General features: G+C 43.4%; 1 protein-coding gene across 1 annotated transcript; it reads left to right on the top strand.

The window, feature by feature from the left end:
• Positions 1–6,172: 6,172 nt before the first annotated feature.
• On the top strand, positions 6,173–10,969 carry LOC123093511 (uncharacterized). The gene is made up of 6 exons (XM_044515493.1): positions 6,173–7,439; positions 7,825–7,911; positions 8,033–8,962; positions 9,345–9,446; positions 9,721–10,011; positions 10,093–10,969. The coding sequence occupies exons 1-6, from the start codon at positions 6,657–6,659 to the stop codon at positions 10,294–10,296; spliced, it is 2,397 nt and encodes a 798-aa protein (XP_044371428.1). The 5' UTR covers positions 6,173–6,656; the 3' UTR covers positions 10,297–10,969.
• The last annotated feature ends 8,484 nt before the right edge of the window (positions 10,970–19,453 follow it).

The raw sequence follows: 19,453 nt of genomic DNA, 5'->3' as shown, positions 1-19,453 counted from the left end.
TCCACATTTTCACAAAAGGCCTTCCCTCGTTCATCCTTATCTCCAACAATCTCATTGAGCAATTAAGAAAGTAAGCCTCTGGAACGAACTAGCCTGGTGCCGCTGCCGACGTCATCAATTCCCATGCCTCCACTCAGTCTGACCACCAATCACCACCACACCCCACTCCTCTTCACATTATCTTATATTTCTCGAGATATCATTAGTTTTTTACACATGGGATTACTCCCGCATGGGTCAATCACAACAAGTGTTTTATTAAAAAATGTGTCTTGATGTTTCGTGCAATGCATGGATCTTGCTAGTATTCCTACAGAAGACTAAGTTGGTGATGATGGTGTGTCTACCATCCGTCGCTTCTGACCATTAGATCTACATCTAATGACTGTGAGGTAAGTTGTTGCCTTTTCTCACCAACATCCCACTTGTCTACCAATTTGCAGAAAACCCATAATTAGTATCTTAAAACCAACCACATCCCTCCCTGACCTCACCAAAACAGCCCAAGGTATATATTCTAATTGAAACATAATATATCTCTAGTGATATATGTATATCAAAATTAGAGTGTTTTGTATCAAGTTTGTGAATAAGTATTATTCTAATTATGATTCGTTGCAACGCACATGAACATTGCTAGTATTTCCAATCATGCAAAAAAATCCTAGTATTTCCATACTTTCGAGTTTTCCATCAAGATATTAGTCACTCATGGTTGATATTTACTTTCAATCATGTACACATATGCACTATATAACTAGCCTTGCTTATTGGCTTCCAAAGCTTAACTTCCACTCCTACTTACAATATGTATAGTATTTAACAAAAAACTACCACTTTCAACCAGCTCTAGGAAGAATCTATTGTACAAAAAATAGCAAAAACATACCCAAAATTTCTTAGTCCATGCCAAAAACTACTACCTAGTACTGATTAGGTTCGTTTAAACCCATTTATGACAGGGTTGGCCCACACGTCCTTGCTGACAAGGCAGCTTAAACCAACACATTTTGTTTGACCGTTGACACGAGGGACCCACATCTGACCTTCTATCCTGTTATTCCCCCTCAAATCATTAGTTTTCCTGAACATTACTTCAAACAGTACTAATGCGTGTTTGTCGGTTGCGCCGGTGATGAGCGAGTTGGCCGCCGCTCCGCCGGACGGGCCGGACACCGCTCTGGCCTCCGCGCGGGTTGGCAGGCTGGCCCGAGCGTGACTCACGAGCGAGCAAGCTGCCACGCTGGCCTTCGCTCGAGCCAGATGGCTGGCCTTAGCGCGGTGCGCGCGAGCAAGCCGCCGCGCCGCCGTGCCAATCTAGCTAGCAAACCTTGCAGACAAGCAGCTGGACGGAGCTATCTTGGCTAGCTAGCGGTCGCGAGCGCCGGATGGATCTGGCATCCAGGCTGCCGCAAGATGGGATCCGCACCGCCGGCGGTTTTGACCTCGCCTTCTGCCGGCGGCGGTAGCTGCGTCCTATGGCCGAGGATGACTAGGTGGACGGGCCGGAGGTAGGAGGTCACTTGGGGATTTTTGTGCAGACTGACATGTAGGTTCCACAAGTCATAACACCCGGTCGAATAGAAGGCGTTGACTTAATGGGCGACATGGGCCCTGTTTGGATACTCTAAGTCAGAGGTTAGAGTTAGATTTTAAACCTGAACTACTACCTCCGTCCTGGTTTATTGGTCCCCTTTGTAATATGTGCCAAAATTTGACCAAATATTTAACTAATAAAATATTAATGCATGCCAACAAAAAATATATCGTTGAATTCGTATTTGAACATAGTTTTCAATAATATAATTTTTGGTGACATGCATGAGCATTTCGTTTGTTAAATTTATGGTCGAAATTTGGCACCGAATACAATGAAGACCAATAAACCAGGACGGAGGTAGTAACTCTAACCAAAGTGGTGTTTTGATTGCAGGGTTAGATTGACAACAAATGCTCTTTCTCAATCAATTGGCCGAGAGCTGCGTTGTGTGAGGCAGACGGGGACGTGCCCGGCAAGGAGGCACGTTGGCCTCTCCCGCAGCCCACCGGCCAAATCCGCCATCCCTGCGCAAGGAGCCGCGCTGGTCGAGGACAACGGGGACGGGCCGCACAAGGAGCCGTGACTGCTTACCGGCAGGCGGACGGGCCGCAGGGAGACGGCGGGGTTGGAACGGGAGGATAGGGCGAGGCTGCTGCCGGGAGAGCGAGAGAAAAATGTGTTTTTAATGGTCTCGAGAAGAACTAACCCAAATAAGCACCTCTTGGATGGGTTAGTTTCTTTGGGTGGGTTAGATGCATCTAACCCAAACTAACCCTCCCTGTTTGGATATTTTTGGGTTAGTTGAGTCCAAACTAACCCAAACTAACTCTAACCTATGTATCCAAACAGGGCCATGGGTTGAAACGTGCCTATAACGACACTTTATAGAGTAGTCGTTTCTTGGTAGGGCTAGTTGGTAAGTGCATGTGCAATGGTTGATAAGGTAGTCTTATCTTAAGTCTGCCACGTATGCAAGTGGTAGTAGTTTCACTAGTAAAAAAAGGACCTAATGTGAGACACATTAGTGCCGGTTCGATTTTGGCCCGGTACTAATGGTACCATTAGTGCCGGTTCGAACAGCTATGCATTAATGTCGGTTCGTTTTTAACCTTTAGTACCGGTTCGTGCCACGAACCGGTACTAAAGGGGTGGTGGCAGGCTGGCGTCAGGTCGGGGCCCCGCGATCACCTTTAGTACCGGTTCGTGGCACAAACCGGTACTAAAGGGCTAACCTTTAGTACCGGTTCATGCCACGAACCAGTACTAAAGGGGTTTGACCTATAGTCCCGGTTGGAGACACAAACCGGCACTATAGGGCAATTTTCAAACTCTACCCCCCCCCCCCCCCCGCGCGCGTGTATTGCCATTTCAGTTTTGAAAAATACAAAAGAAAATGATAAAAAATTCAAAAAATAAAATTCTTTGAGATGTAGTTATATTACTACATCTACTAGTTAGGAAAATTAAAAAACTTAAATTTGGACATGTTTTGCAAAAAGTGTAGGGAAAGTGTAAAACGGCTATAACTTTTGCATACAATGTCATCAAAAAATTCAGCACGAAAATCCTCATCCGATTTTGACGGCCTACGACCTGTTTGCAATTTTTTAGAATCCTCAAATTCCAAAAGGAAAAAAAGATATGCTCAAATTTCAGTTTTTTAAATTTTGGTTAAATCTGGTCAAACTATGGTCAAACTACTTATTCAAGAAGTATTAATGTTGCTACATAATTATTAAAAATATTAGTGTTACTAAATAATTATTTCAATTTTTTGAATTTTGGTCAAATCTGGTCAAACTATGGTCAAATTATGGTCAAACTGTGGTCAAACTGTGGTCAAACTTATTCAAGAAATATTAGTGTTACTAAATGTTTTTTAAAATAATAGTTCCAAACTCAAACGGTGAAACGTGTGACCTAATGCTCAAGCTAAACTGTTGAGGGTTAATAGGATTGACAGCTTACATTTGTCAGGAAAACAACAAGTGCAGACTTGGAAACGAGGGAGAATAGAACCCAAAAGTTAAGCGTGCTCGGGTTGGGGTAGTGAGAGGATGGGTGACCGTCCGAGAAGTTAGATGATTTGGAATAATGAGGGGTGATTAGAGATTAGAGATTAAATTGAGCAGTGGTGAGGGGTGATTAGAAATTAGAGGTTAAAATAATTTAAAAAATTTGAAAATCGAAAAAAAATCAAATATTTTATACAAAATTTTCAAAAAAAATCAAAAAAATACCTTTAGTACCGGTTGGTAACAGGTCCCCCATACCATGGCGCGAGCTCATGCCACGTGATGGGCCTTTAGTGGCGGTTCGTGCCGAACCGGTACTAAAAGGGGGGGGGCTTTAGTCTTACAAACCGGTTTTAAAGCTCCGGTTTCTACTAGTGTTTCTTGGCATTAATAGTGGTTTCTTGCATTATTAGGGGTTTCTTGTAAGGAACAATGTACTACTAACGACAAAAGGCGATTCTAGGTTTCGTTGTACTCCAACGAGTTCTACTAGTGGTCGCGGGAGTGTATACCTTGTTTTGTGGGTTCGATCCCGGTCGAATGCACGGCGGCTTTTTTTAAATAGTAACTTCGCTGCGAGCCAATATTTTACACGGGTAGTTTGAGTTTTGAAGTCAAACGAACGTGCGGCACCACAATCTGGGTGCACTGGATAGCCTAGCCACGTGAACGGGTTTTCCTTCCCAGCATCTCGTGGCTCGCGTGCTCGCCCTAGCCGAACCTCGCTTGCAGCTTCCTCATCAGCTAGTAGCATATTTAAACTAGCGCCTCCCAATTAAGCCCGAGGAGCCGGAAAAGCCTGACGGGGCATTGGGAACTATGCAATATGGCTCTGTACGTAAAGCGCTCTACTACTACTCTGTAGCTGCCTGTGGCGTTGCACGCAAGGACTTCACTCCATTATCGGCTCTATAAAAGAAATTCCTCTTGACGTGTTTTTTTAAACGGAGGCAAAAGCTTTGCCTCATCTCATTCATAAAGAAGGAACTACTAACAACCAGATGGTGGATCCCTGGAGCCAGATGCCACCGCCGAGGGATACTTCTACATGGAGGCCACCGAAGACCAGGAGTAGTTAGGAGGTCCTAGGCAGGTAGCATTGCCTCTTCGATCGTTGATGTTTGTGCTTGCCTTTTTAAGGCATCCTTGTTTAACTTATGTTTGTACTCAGATATTGTTGCTTCCGCTGACGCTTGTGCTTTGAGCTTATTATTCGAGCCATCGAGGCCCCTGGCTTGTAATATAAAGCTTGTATTATTTTGATTTGTGTCTAGAGTTGTGTTGTGATATCTTCCTGTGAGTCCCTGATCTTAATCGCAAATTTGCGTGTATGATTAGTGTACGGTCGAATCGGAGACGTCAGAATAGTGTGGCGCACTATAGAGAACATTTCTTTTTAAATAACAATATTGTTTTGAAAAAAAAACTTTTTTGAAAAATATGACCTGTTTCGAATCTTTTGAACATTTTTCGAAATGCACAAACTAATTTAAATTTGTGAACATTTTTTACCATTCTGAACATTTTTTGAAACATGGACATTTTTTAAATTCGTGAACACATTTTTAAATGAAACTTTTTAAAAAAATCTTGAACATTTTTTGAATTTATAAACAAATTTTGGAAAGGGGATTTTTTTTTGAACTTTTTGAGTTGAAAAGAAAACAAAAAAGAAACAGAACACTGAAAATAATAAAAAACAAAAAATAAAACCTAAAACATGGTATAGAAAACAACAAAAAGATAGGAAACCAATTCAGGAACCTTCCGGAAGGTTTCCAAAACAGGCGAGGATCTTTCTAGAAGGCTTCCAAAACTAGGTACTGTAGTCAGCTGTGCTAGCTACAAATGGGTCAGAGCATTTACTCCTTCATTTGGTTACATGTGTGTTTCGCCGACAGTTTACCGCAATGAGCAACAAATAGGACTCACCGATAAGTCCGTCCTCTTTTTGTCTGGTCTCCCTGACTCCCTCCTGGTCCTCTCCCTCGCTTGTGTGTGTTCTCTTTTGACAAACATGAATCTAAAGGAGGGCTCCTCTTAATATCTACTATCTTTACTACTTTTTACAATTATTAACTTATTTTATATCCATGGCGCTGAAGCAAAAGACCTGACCTCAGGAAAGAGGATAGGGCAGATCCATCCCTCTGTCGTGTTGCAGATGAGATGGAGGGGGGAGAGTAAGAGTTCTTGACCTATCATGTTGTTGTCGACGTGGGTTGAGGAGCCATCCCAATCCGCTCCAATGGTCAGCGCGCATTGACCCCTACCTGACGTGTCAATTGTCGGTGTTTTGTGACTTGTAGGGCCGTCGAGGACGACATATTTTCCGATGGGGCATGCGGTCGAGTGATGGATCGATATGGTAAGTCATGAGACAACGAGTTTACCCACGTCCGAGCCCTTCGGGAGGTGGCAAGACCGTACTCATACATTTGATTATGTATTGCTCGACATTTGATTGTTTAGCAAATCAAAATCTGATAAAATTATAATTGCTAAAATTTAGCAACCTTTTGTGAGTTTGATAAGAAAAGTTGGTATTCAACCAATGGCCAATAGATGTGGCATCAAACCAAATCAATCATAGGAGCACCTATACGGCATTTACTTGAATTTTTTTATTCAAAGTCAAGCCACTTTCCCTTGTGTCCTCCTTCCGTGGCCTTCGTCCTCCTCCTCTCTACGGCGTCACTTCCGACGCCGGCCTAACCGCCGTTCCCCGCCACCGTTGACCGGTGCCGCTGCCGCGCCATCACCTCCACTGAGCCGCCGCTCATCCCTCTTAAACCCCCAGCCCCTTTTCCGGCGAGCTGCTGCTCTGTCTTCCATTAATCGACTGAACAAATCTTTCTTTTTTTCAATCGACTGAGGAATAGCAAATGCGTTGCTCAGTACAGTACTCCGTTTACAATCTTACCGGGAGTCAGTCTGCTAGAGACGGTGCTGGCCATGGTGGCGGCGCGGGCCGAGCTCCTCGCCCCCCAATCGCCGCCGAATTCCCGTCGGTAAGAAGCCATTGAGCGACCCCGACGGGCTGGGCGCGCCTGCTCCCGGAGGCGTTACCTGGTAGCGCGGCCTTTGGGGGTTCCGGATCCATGGCAGGCGGCGACAGCTTGGGCTGCTGCGGCGGCCTTGTTCAGGGTTTCTGCGGCCTCGCTCAGGTTTTCCTGGCTCCCCGGGGGCGTCCGTCTGCTGGAATCCTCGCCAGGAGGCCCGGCGATCTGTGCTCGAGTTCTTCTCAGGCTGTGAGGACGGGGTCGCCGCGGGATACGGAGATCATGTCCGACATGGAGTACTCTCCCCAAGTGGCCAGGGAGCTGCTTTTCTCTTATTATCATGAGGAGGACCTGCCCCCCGTGGCCAGGAACTCACCGGCGGCGGTGGGCGATCTGTGCTCGAGTTCTTGTATGGTTGGGAGGACGGGGTCGCCGCGGGATGTGGAGGTCAGCTCCGACATGGAGGAGTCTCCCCCAGTGGACAGGGAGCTGCGTTTTGATGAACAGGAGGAGGACCTGTCCCCCGTGGCCAGGAACTCGCCGGCGGCGGCGGGCGATCTGTGCTCGAGTTCTTCTATGGTTGGGAGCACGGGGTCGTCTCGGGATGTGGCGGGCGATCCGTGCTCGAGTTCTTCTATGGTTGGGTTGACATCGTGGGATATGGAGATCATGGCCGAGATGGAGTACTCTCTCCCGGTGGCCAGGAATTCGCCGGCGGTGGCGCCACCGCAGCCGAAGGGCATGGCCGGTGGCGTTGAAGACGACGACGACGATGATGACTGCGTGATTCTAGACAGTGATCCTTTCAGCGCGGTCGTAGTGAATGATGAGAAGGATGGCGGCTCCGATGAGGAGCTGCAGATAGTTGCGGAGAAAGGCAAGGTATTGGCATCCTTGCATTTTGATCTTGGAATTGCAATTTGATTTTGTGGATACAATAGAAGCAGTACCTCCTTGTTATACTTCAGGACATTTTTGGTAGAGATATGACATATTGATTCGCAAAGTGATTTGGAGAGCACACCGTAATCTGAATTTGGTGATAAGCATAACTGAATTTGTTGCAAGTTGTCAAAGATACATTATTCAACTTGTAACATAATTCTTCCACGCTTATGTGCTTGTATTTTCTGTGAATATATGTGGTTTTTAAGTTGAAATCAAATTTGACAAAGACATTTCAGAGTTTAGGAGCTTCTATGTGGAGCCTATGCTACTTCTGTTTACCTGCAGAATCATATTTTCATTATTGGTTATGCTTCTGCAGGTGGCATGCCGTGACTTCCCTCACTCACGCCATTTATGTTCCAATATGCCCTTCGGCGCTACCTCTCACGAGAAGCATTGTGACATGGTGAGTCATGAACATTTCAACTCCCTGATGCTGCTGGCGATGTGATACATAATGATTATATTAGCTGAGTAGACAGTAGATTTGTTTTAAATGGCATTTCATTGCCGATTTCCAAATGCAGTGCTACTGTTTTGTGTGCGACGCCCCAGCTCCATGCAGTTATTGGGGTAAGGGTCTCTCGGTTGGCGATCATTGTCATGCTACGGATAAGGAAACCAAATGGAAAATGCTGAGGGAGGCATTCAGGTGCAGAAATCTTCCAGCGTCTCATCCAGAAACAGAAACTGCTGTGTACGCAACAATGACGCCACTCGGCCGCCTTTTTCTTAGCAATCAGATTTCTCTTCAGGATGTTGTGACCCAAAACCGAAACACACATACTTCAGTTAGAGCCTCACTGAGCGTAGCACCGAGTGTCAATGTGCCAAGAGAGGGAAGTGGTACAAGCAGTGCTCACACTGCTCAAGTTACTCGCCTAGGAGAGCCAACTGTCAGTGCACCAAGGGCACACCCTGTGGCCGGAGCTGGAAGAGGTACAAGCAACGCTCACACTGTTCAAATTTCTGTGCCAAGAGCATCCTCTGCAACAGGAGTTGGAAGAAGTGGTACAAGCAATGCCCACAGTGCTCAAGTTACTCGCCTAGCACAGTCAACGGTCAGTGCACCAAGGCCACAGCCCGCGGCAGGAGCTGGAAGAGGTACAAGCAGCGCTCACACTGCTCAAATTACTCGCCCAGTAGAGCCAGCTGTCAGTGCAGCAAGAGCATACTCTGCAGCAAGAACTGGAAGTGGTACTAGCAGTGCTCAGTCTGCTCAAATTACTCGCCCTGTGGAGCAAACTGTCAGTACACCAAGAGTATGCCCTGCGGCAGGAGCTTCAAGCAATGCTCACTCTGCTCAAATTACTTATCCCGCCACTGCAGGTGGCTACCTGCCGGAGCCCGATGCGCCGGAGGGGGCCACGGTGTACGTCGGGAACCTACCCTACCACATTGACAATGAGAGACTCAAGCTAAGCTTCCAACGTGCTGGGGTCGTCCTGTTCTCAAAGGTGAGCCTTTTAGCTCTTCATTGTCTGTCCACACAACTATACGTGAAAAAATGGCTCAGATCGCTCACCACCAGCATGACTAGACTTATGCATAGTTGAAGCTGAAGGGGTGAAGCTGCTGGAGTCTAATTGGCTGGTTTGTAACGTTCATGTATGATATCTTTAGATTACACTCTGCTGCTCTATGGTACAGTATTATTTTAGTTTTCAAAGGATGCTTGTGCTGGGTGGAGAGGTTGCTGATTACAAGCTCTGTGGATCATCACTCGTCCATTTGTTAGGCAATCTGTTCCATTGGCTTCTTCATCATTACTGTTGGCACGCAGCTTGTAGGTTATGTTTTCTCTCTCTCTTTTTGTTCTAAAATGCATGAAATGTGCAGGTCATTTACAACCGAGAAACAGGCCAGAGCCGTGGATTTGGGTTTGTCACCATGAATACTGTTCAGGAGGCTGAGAAGGCTGTGAGGATCTATCATGGCTCTGTGAGTATATTGTGCAACTTGATGGGGCTAGTTTATTTTATAACTTTTAATTTAAGCCAGCTTAATCATCCTTTTCTCATTCTGTTAGTCTTGTATACTACCTCATTCGTTCGTAGGTGCTATGCAGCATGTACATGAGAGTGTTCTTTAATCTAAATTGTTTTTTTGAGCCTGTAGAAATGTGTCATGCGTTGTTTTGTTCATATGCTGAATACTACATAGAAAATATTATGCATTGGGCCTCGCTGATTAAGCTTTCGTGTGGACATTACAGGGGATGTATGGCAGGCCTCTGACTGTAAAAATTGCAGCTCCTAGAGGAGGCGCCCGGGTGGACGCCCCTCGCCGTCAATCTGGTTCCCCACTCAGAATATTCGTATGCAATTTACCGAGTCAAGTGGACAACCCTCGGCTGGAGGAGCTGTTCAGCAAGCATGGCAAAGTGGTTGATGCAAGAGTTGTCTACGAGCGCCGAGAAGGGGCTTCGTGCTCGAGGGGATTTGGTTTTGTCACAATGGCGACCGACGAGGAGTCGTACAAGGCGATACGTGCCCTCAACAAGCAGGTCAGTGTAACAGTTGGTTGGTTTTCAGTGTCAGCTTGAGTTTCCGTTCGGGGATCTGGTTCTCACTCTGCATTTCTGCAGATTCTGGAGGGAAATGCCCTGGGGGTGAAGGTTGCAAGGGAGCGGCCGAACCAAGGCTGCCTCCCTCTTAGCAACCAGATTCCTCCTCAGAATGCTGGTAGTCAAAACCAACACACACATACTTCAGTTAGGGCCTCAGTGAATGCAGCGCCAACTGCCAGTGCGCCAAGAGCATACCGTGCAATGGACCTCGAGCCTGCCTAGATTATTAAGTTTGAGAACATGAAGCCTACATTGTTCTCAAGTTTGAGACTTGGTGAAGAAGTGTGCTACTTGCGATGGAACATATTTGAGACATATTGTTGATTGTTGGCGGTGGGAACGTTATAAAGAAGCATCCGCACCAATATGCTTGGTTAGCTCATGCTTCACACTTCCACAGGATGACAGGATCAATGGCAATCTAAATAGCAGCAGTACTACCAATGGCCCTGCAAGGAAATGCCCAAGCACACACTCCCATCGGTCAAGCTTGCTGGTAAGTTGTTTCATAATTCTATTGATGTTCACATTGAGAATTTAGGAGTGCCAGTCAGAAAGCTTGGTGTGCCCAACCAGTTCATACTAATGCACATTCATCTTGAACCTTGAACTATCTGTATCTCTTAGTGCAAAATAGGGCTGAATGTAGTCTAGGAAAGGAACACGTGGTGCACCATTCTCTAGTTTTAGCATAGCGAATAGTGCAACATCAGAGATTCCCTCTAGTGAGATCCTGGTACACTCAAGGCACATAAGACAAAATTACAAAGCTTGATTTGTGGTGAGATAAGCATACTTGTACGCTCTTTGTGATCTATTCTGGGAACAATATGTCTGTATGTGGTTATTACTACAGAAGGTCAAACTGAACCTGCAGAAGGTCATGAAACTTAAATACTCTTACGTCGTCCTCGAACTTGCTTGGATGCAGAATAACTGAGGTGTGTATGTTGAAGTGAATAACTTGGATGCAGAACAACAATTTCGTCTTAAGAAATGTTCATTACTTCATGACCTGTTTAAGGCTTATCTAAAGAACAGCCTACGAACATAACCAGTTTAAAACCTACATGGCGTAGATGCGATAAAGTACCAAAACTAATATAAATTTGAAACTATCGTATGAATTAAGACTAGGATCATAAGAAGGCATTACGACAAAGTTTCTGTGTAATGTTGCAACAGTGACTATGTATTATTGAATGGATGAAGCATTTGTCCTTGCACACAAATTCAAACATCACCTCCTACAGCAGGTCAATAATCATGTATAATACTACTCCGTCTGATAATGTAAGACTTTTTTGACAGTAGTGTTGTGTCAAAAAATTTCTTACATTATGGAACGGAGGGAGTAGTTTCCTAGCCGGTGATTGCATCTTAGGTATCCGATGCTTTTGTATTGCATGATATTTTCAGAAATAGAGCCTCGAGTCTTGTTCTAACTAGATAATTTGTATTGAAGTTGTCATGATTGCTGGATGTATGCCGAGGAAGATTTTGTTTAATGAGGTAAAAAGCTGGAACCAATTTAAGGAAAAACATGATGGCTGTTGTGGATGAGCAGTACTTTTTTTTTGCATGGTAATACGTGTCTCATTCATATCATAAAGATTAAAGTACAAGTTACGTAAAAACCGACATGACAAAACTGAAAAGATAGTAGAACATCTCTGAGCTTGACACCAACGTCCATCACCTGCCTCCGGCACCACGACAGCAGCCACCGAAGAAAAAAAATGATGGACCACCTCCTCACCCGAGCTCGACGCGGCTCCATCGCTGATATGCAGCTTTGCGGACCTCCAAGGTGGCTCACCAAAAGTGAAGCCCTTACCGTTGAACGAATCAGACCGGGGCAACACCCCGGACACGCCATCGAACTCTAGATCTGGCACCCCACCGCGACTAAGACGTCGCAAAAGGAAACCATACCTGCCATCCACGAACCACGAACCCAGCACATGTTCCGTCTTCCAGATGTCGTCGATGCAGACCATAATCTGCATCCGCTCCTGGACTACCTCCCAAGCTCCGCGCCGACGCTGGAGCAAACGTCGTCGCAACAGCGAAGCCCGAGGACACAGGTCCACCACTAGGATGCCGCCGCCGCCACGCCATCCTTGCTTGAACAGACTGGTTTCCAAATCCATCTCCAACCATAGGACCGGTAGCCTTGTCAAGGAAGGATCCAAAGAATCTTTATTCAGCGTTGTCATCGTCGCCGCCGAAACAAAGACGATGAACAGCCTAAAAATCTAAACTACGAAGGAGTAAAAACGATCCACACGCGTGGATCCGGCGACCCTCCTCACCACCGACGACCGAGGTCGCCGGCGGAGGGGAGCCGCCGGAAGACGGCGCTGGAAGATTGGGTCTCCTGGTGACGGCTAGGGTTCCAGCCGCCGGGGACAGGAGGAAAACCGCTTCGTTCGATTACCCTTCGTGGATGACCAGTACTTGGAAAGAAGGATATACTATACTGCTCACCGTATACAACAAGTCGTTTGCAGATACTATATGTTTCATCGTATTATCCCCCTAAGAACAAGTACATGTTCTCTATTCTGTTAATCTAGAAAGTCCAATCAGGTGTTGCCTTATACTACAAACAACTCGATTTGTATCTAAATTCTATGAATATTCATACCATTTGAATAAAAGAATAGACGGGTGCAGCAACGCACGCCATCGATGATCTAGTTTATTAAAATAACAAACTCTAGTCTTGAATTTACAAACAAACCCTCATATCCACTTGAGATAAAATTCTATAACAGAAACCCTAGAAGCTCCTCTCTTTTTGTTGTTGCGAGAAATCCTAGATGCTCCTCTATGCATATAAACTACATATATGCAAAAATGGCATGTCCAGTACAATATTTTCCAATCAAAGTTAGTTCCATTTACTGTCTATTTGATAAATAAATTCTTAAATGTATCCAGTCACCTTCTAATAAAACCATGATAATTTATGGAGATGCTACAAATACCATCTTTGCCTTATATTACGAATATGGGGTCGGGCGTGACCGTGAGCGTAGTCAGCCACCAAGGAGGGATTTTTTTTTGAGGGACCAAGGAGGGATTGTTTGTGATCCTCCATAACTCATTTCAAGTAGGGCATGCATAGGGATCCTGAAGTGTATTACCATGAACTTAAAGTTAAAATGGCATAGCATAGGTAAAACTTTTCCTGGGGTTCCAAATTTCCTCCGCCGGGGTTCAAACTAGCTTCCATGTGATGTTGGGTTACATACTGCCATCCTTGCCACGTTTTCCCTCTCTTGTTCTTTTTCCCAAGAAAATGCAAAAGCCTTGCGTCTGGACACATCTTACAACTTGACGCCTCCCAGCGCTAGAAATTGCCACCACCTGAAGTAACACCACCATACCCCCCCCCCCCCCCCCCCGCTCGTCGTCATCCATTCCCCTGACATGCGGCTTAAATGTGTCAAGTAGGCGAGCTAAGACGAGTTGTGCATTGTGAAAGATGATCGTGTTTTGATGCTTCCAAGCTCTTGATTCCTTAAACGTAGGCCACCTTCCTCTCCCCAACCTCCGCCCTCCTCTCCTCGGCCTCCCTCCTCTCCTTCATTTCTTTGATCTCCAATGTCACCCTTTCAACGTCCATCTCCTTTCTTATTGCTATGATGTTGCCCAATGATTCCTTGTAGTCATTGTCTCCTCCCTTCTTCAACTTCTTCTTGCCTTTGTTCCTCCCATTGGGCCTCTTGGTAGCATCCGAGTTGGAAGTCGGGCTTCTTTTTCCCTCCTTGACACTTGATGCATCATCGTCGGTGTCAACTTGTAAAGCATCTCCAACCGAGCTATGCAACTTCTTCTTATTTGGGATTTTGTTGATGGAGCCGTTCTTCCATTTCTCCACATTGCAAAAGGTCCACCCAACAATGGTATAAGCTGAATGCATTGCCTTTATTTGCTCTGCGCTCTGTACAACTCTTGAGCAATGTTGAGCTACATACCACAACTATGAAATAAAGTTAGCCACAAGGCATACAAGAGATGAAGAAAAAATTGATCAATGCAAACAAATAATCACCTTATTATAGGCATTTGTACCACCTTGATTGAGACTCTCAACATATGTCAAGCATGCCGACCACTTTTGACACGCTGCAAGACTTGTGATCGATGTATGACACCATTATTGTTGGCCTTGAACTATCTCCAAATAACTTGAAATTTGTTGCTCAACATCGATGACCAGATCAAGACCAATTTTCTTCCATGTGTCACACAACTAGTTTTCTTTCGTACTGAAATTTGCTCCCCTCCCCGTCGTACGTGGAGTTGGCTCAACCAAAGCCCTCATCTTCCATGTCAAGAACATGCTATTCTTTCGATGCATTTTCTTGAGTTGGAAAATCTTGTGATGAAAATTACAATTGCAAACAAATGAAGTAACACATGGAATTCAATGAAAAATAGAAAACTACTTTTTACCTCTAAGTCATTTTATGAAAAAAGTTGAGGAAGCGGGCAGCCGTGGTAATGGGAGACGTCTGTCATCAAATGCCAAAGGAGGACATCTAGTGTGGTGGTAAGTTGCACATGCGCACCATCCGCCAAACCTCGATGTATTCTAGAGGGCTCAAGCCCCCTTCCCTTAATGTCCAATATCAAACGACGGTCCGTCTAAGAACTCCCGGATGATTAACCGCTTCATATAGTGCCCTAAGAACATAAGCGATCACTCAAGCGCAACCTCCGAAATTGCACGATCATCAAGCTAACAACCCTCCTAGAAAAAGCGGATGACCCATCTCTAGCCACCACTTGAATGCGGCAAACACCATCCGATCATCCCGAGAGAATTGGAGGTCCAGAGCTCTCCAAGGGTGGACAGGGGCATGCACATCTTCTACAACCATTGGGCCCTGCGGCTAATTGTTGCATTCCCAAGATTCGAGAAAAACAAGCCCCAAGGGTAGGAAATCAGTCGGGGCATGAGCCGTTTGATCCATGCTGCATGACCGTCAGATGGGTCAACACATCATCCTCCCCGCGTTGCTCTCCCAAAAGGCCAAAACGCAGCAAGCACCCCCTGCTCCGTCCTTTCTCTCTCGCGGTAGCAATGCTTCACACCGCAAAGTCTCTTTTACTGGAACCAGTATGTACCGGTAAAGGATCCATCTTACACCTCAAACTTTAAGATTCATGCAAAGAAAAAAAATCCTTCTCACATTTGGAGATGCAGATGGAATACACAACTAGTACAACTCACATGCACAGACTTTTGTCAGGCAAAGTACTAGTGGAGGATGCTTTCGCTCAGAATAGTACAACACTGGCTGCATGCACATGTCATCCTCTCTCTATCTCTCAATGAAAATAAAACTTGCCTTTTATTTTCATTCTAGCATTTTGAATTGCTCATAACTTTTAAATTCGAATTTCGTTGGAAACTTTTTATATATTTGTATTTACGTCGACAAGATCTTTAAATCAAGACCAATCTTGGACATATTTTGACTAGTTTGAATTTTTAATTATATTTCAATTCTAGTTATTTTTTCAAAGGAGTGAAATAGGTTTTTGAAATGAGTGAAATAAGATTTTGAAAATGAGTAAAATGTGTTTTTCAAAGGAGTGAAATAAGTTTTGGAAAATGAGTGGAAGTTGGTCTCACGTTTATTTTTCCGTTTTCACATGTTCGAAACAACTAGTTTTTCCTCATTTCAAAACTTTTGTTTCACTTATTTCAGAAAACTAATTTCACTTATATAAAAAATATTCTTTTAAAAAATCACTAGTTTCAAAACTAGATTTCACTCATTTAAAAAATTAATTTGAAATAATAAGTTTCACATTTTTTAAATAACTAGTTTTGCATTTTTCAAATAACAAGTTTCACATCTGAATAGAGTGAACACTATCTTTGAATTGAAAGGAGTGAAATCCATTTTTTTGAAATGAGTGAAACCAATTATTTCAAATAATTGAAATGTGTGTTTTGGAATGACTGAAATAAGTATTTTGAAATTAGTGAAATAAAGAAGTTAAATCATTTTTAAAGAAATGACTGAATTTTTTTTATTAGAAATGAGTGAAATATGTTGTAAGAATTTTAAACTCGTTCGAAATGTATTCAAATAACAAGTTTCACAACAATGTCTTTGAATTGAAAGGAGTGAAATCCATTTTTTGAAATGAGTGAAACCAATTATTCCAAATGATTGAAATATGTGTTTTGAAATGACTGAACTAAGTATTTTGAAATGAGTGAAATAAACAAGTTATTTTTTTTAAGAAATGAGTGAAATATGTTTATTAGAAATTAGTGAAATATGTTGCAAGAATTTTAAACTCGTTCGAAATATATTCAAATAACAAGTTTCACATCTCAATTGAGTGAACACTGTCTTTGAATTGAAAGGAGTGAAATCCGTTTTTTGAAATGAGTGACACCAATTTTTTCAAATGATTGAAATATGTGTTTTGAAATGACTGAAATAAGTATTTTGAAATGAGTGAAATAAACAAGTTAAATCATTTTAAGAAATGAGTGAAATATGTTTATTATGAATGAGTGAAATATGTTGCAAGAATTTTTAACTCGTTCAAAATGTATTGAAGTTTGATCTTATTTTAAAGATCACGTCGTCAGGAATTCAAATATGTAAAAGTATTTCAAAATGAAATTTTTATTCAAAAGGTATCAATGAATTAATATCTTCTAAGATAAATAAAATATTTGCTTCTTTTTGTATGTAGAGTGGACTGACAGCATGCATGCGTAGCTAAAAGATGTACTTAATACTTAGTAGTACGGTTGGGTCTGACATTGATTTGACTTAATGGACCAGATACAGGCCAAATACAACAATGCACCATACCACTCCCGTCGCAGCAAGCCCCCGTTGCTGCATGGCCGGGGGCGAGTTGCGTGACACCGAGTCGTAGGCCGTTGCTGCTTTGAACGGATCGAGGAGCTCCTCCATCCCACGGCTGCAATTCAGGCGCCTGCAGCATGGTGTCTGCTGCAACGGGGTGCCGACACAGCCTGGCGGCGCTCGCTTAGTGCTGCAAAGGACGGTGGCGAGGTCAAAACCAGAAGACGGCAGGTCGCCTGGAGCTACAGACAGAAAAAATGGCGCTGGGTGGAGGTGGGAGACAGACTCAGAGAGAGGTGGGAGACGGGCTGTTTTGAAGAGATAAGGTAAGATTGGAAACGAGGGAGGGGAACGTTTGGTTTCTGGGTACATACCTTTACCTAATAATAATAAAGTAAATTGGGTTTCTTTCGTACGTCATGGCATTTTTTAGAAAAGTCCCTCTATTTCAGAGAATTCAACCCGCAGTCCTGTTTTAAGCTAAAACGAATCGTTTTTTCATATTTTACACAAAAGTCCCTATCTTTTATTGAAATTAACCCGCAGTCCGGATTTAAGTCACACACGAACCGTTATTTTACATTTTTTGAAACCCCCTGATGTTTTAGGTAATTCATCTGCGGATCATATTTAAGTCAAACAATGTTTTTTAAATCATCCATATCTTTTAAACCGTAACTCCAATTTAAACATGTTATATATGAAATTTGATTAGAAAAATATGTACAATATGAATATGAGATTATTTTGACCTGTTAAGTATTTTTAAATATTATTTTGGAATATATTTAAGTCAAATAAATGATGTTCTAAATTATCCGTATCTTTTAAACTGTAACTTCGATTTTAACATATTGTATATGACATTTTGTTAGAAAAATATGTGGAATCTAAATATGATGTTAGTTTTACCTGTTAAATATTTTTAAAATATCATTTTGGGAGTAAACTTATAATTTATAGCGTAAGATCCGTTTTCTTTTCGTACCGGCGGCGACCCGGATTGCAAATAAACACCCCACTATAACAATATAGGGAAAAGAAAACATCGGTAACTACACATGCATACCTCTGAAAAATATCACAGGGGAAAACAAGAGATTTCTCATCGTGAGAGTGAGAGAAAGCGAGAGAGAGAGAGAGAGAGAGAGAGAGAGGGAGAGAGAGATGCCATAGGATTAAACATATTCAAACATTTTTTTTTGTTTTGTGTGAACACCTAGGCCATCGCCGGCGAGGGTGAGAAGGAGGATAAGCGGCAAAACAAATATGATGCCTCGCAAAAATAAAGAAGATGGACCTATTATGGTCTTGGGTGATGGTTGTTGGGTTAAGAGTGTGTGTAATGTTTTCTGTCCCGTTGTAACACACGGGCTCTTTTGCTAGTGTATCATATATGACAAAAAATAGCAATTAAAAAAATAAAAAATTTCTGAAAATATTTTTGAAATAAAGCAGACCTTTCATTGTACTAATGAGAAAAGTTCCACAAAAAGAAAATTGCTCTTTGACTTCTTTTCAAAAAGGACAAATTTTCGGTCAAAACAGCATGAATAGTGACCTATAATAGAAAATAAATTTTGTCTTTTTCGCTGTGAAGTCAATGTTGGTTTTTTTTGAAAATTTATATAATAATGCGCAAGTAAATCAAGTTCAATCTAAAAATACTTTTGAATTATTTTTTTATTTTTTATGAAAAAACCCATATAGGATGCATATACATGCAAGAGCCAAAGGGTATTTCCATGGAAACGAGTGGCTATTGAGGGAAAGAGTGGTGCGTGGTCCTAACAAAACATGCGGCGTCGAGGTAACGCGAAAAATCAGCCGGTTGTTTTCAAATGTTTTCCGTTGTATATTTGTTATGTAAGGACGGAGCGTCGACCCGTTAGCTGAGCAGCTGAGGTTGCTGTCAGCCCATCCAAGTTTGAGTCCCATCTCGGACACGTGGTGCTCGTGGAGTTTCTTCTATAAAAAATGCCAACGAGAATTAGCCCTTGATTTGATCTTATTTTTTTTATATCTGTCATGTATTGCCTGTTCCATGCCCAATTTTGTTTGGACGCCATGGGCGTTAGGGAGACTGCCCACACATTTTGTGTGGTGTATAAGAGGAACAGCTCACACACCTACGTGTGGGGAAAACAAATAATGCCCATACATCTTTTTTCCCCTCCCGGTCTCTCTCACACGCGTGCATGTGGGCGAAGTAGATAACGCCCACACCCCCCGTATGTCAGGCCTCGTACCTCCTGGTCCCGCACGCCACGCGTGACAGTCCCCGCGCGCCCGCTGTTGCACTAGTAGAAAAAAGACCTAATATGAGAAACATTAGTACCGGTTCGCATATGAGCCGACACTAATGCGCCCATTAGTGCCGGTTCAAATGACTTGGCAGGAGGTGACCTTTAGTACCGGTTCTTTGGGAATCTTTAGTACTGGTTCGTCCCACGAACCGGTAGTAAAGATGCTGGTTCTCGGCCAGCACCTTTAGTACCGGTTCGTGGCACGAACCGGTACTA

The sequence above is a fragment of the Triticum aestivum genome, chromosome 4B (assembly GCF_018294505.1).
Source record: "Triticum aestivum cultivar Chinese Spring chromosome 4B, IWGSC CS RefSeq v2.1, whole genome shotgun sequence".
Classification (NCBI taxonomy): domain Eukaryota; kingdom Viridiplantae; phylum Streptophyta; class Magnoliopsida; order Poales; family Poaceae; genus Triticum; species Triticum aestivum.
Note: the sequence above shows the minus strand (reverse complement) of the source record. Positions and strands in the feature narration are given on the sequence as shown.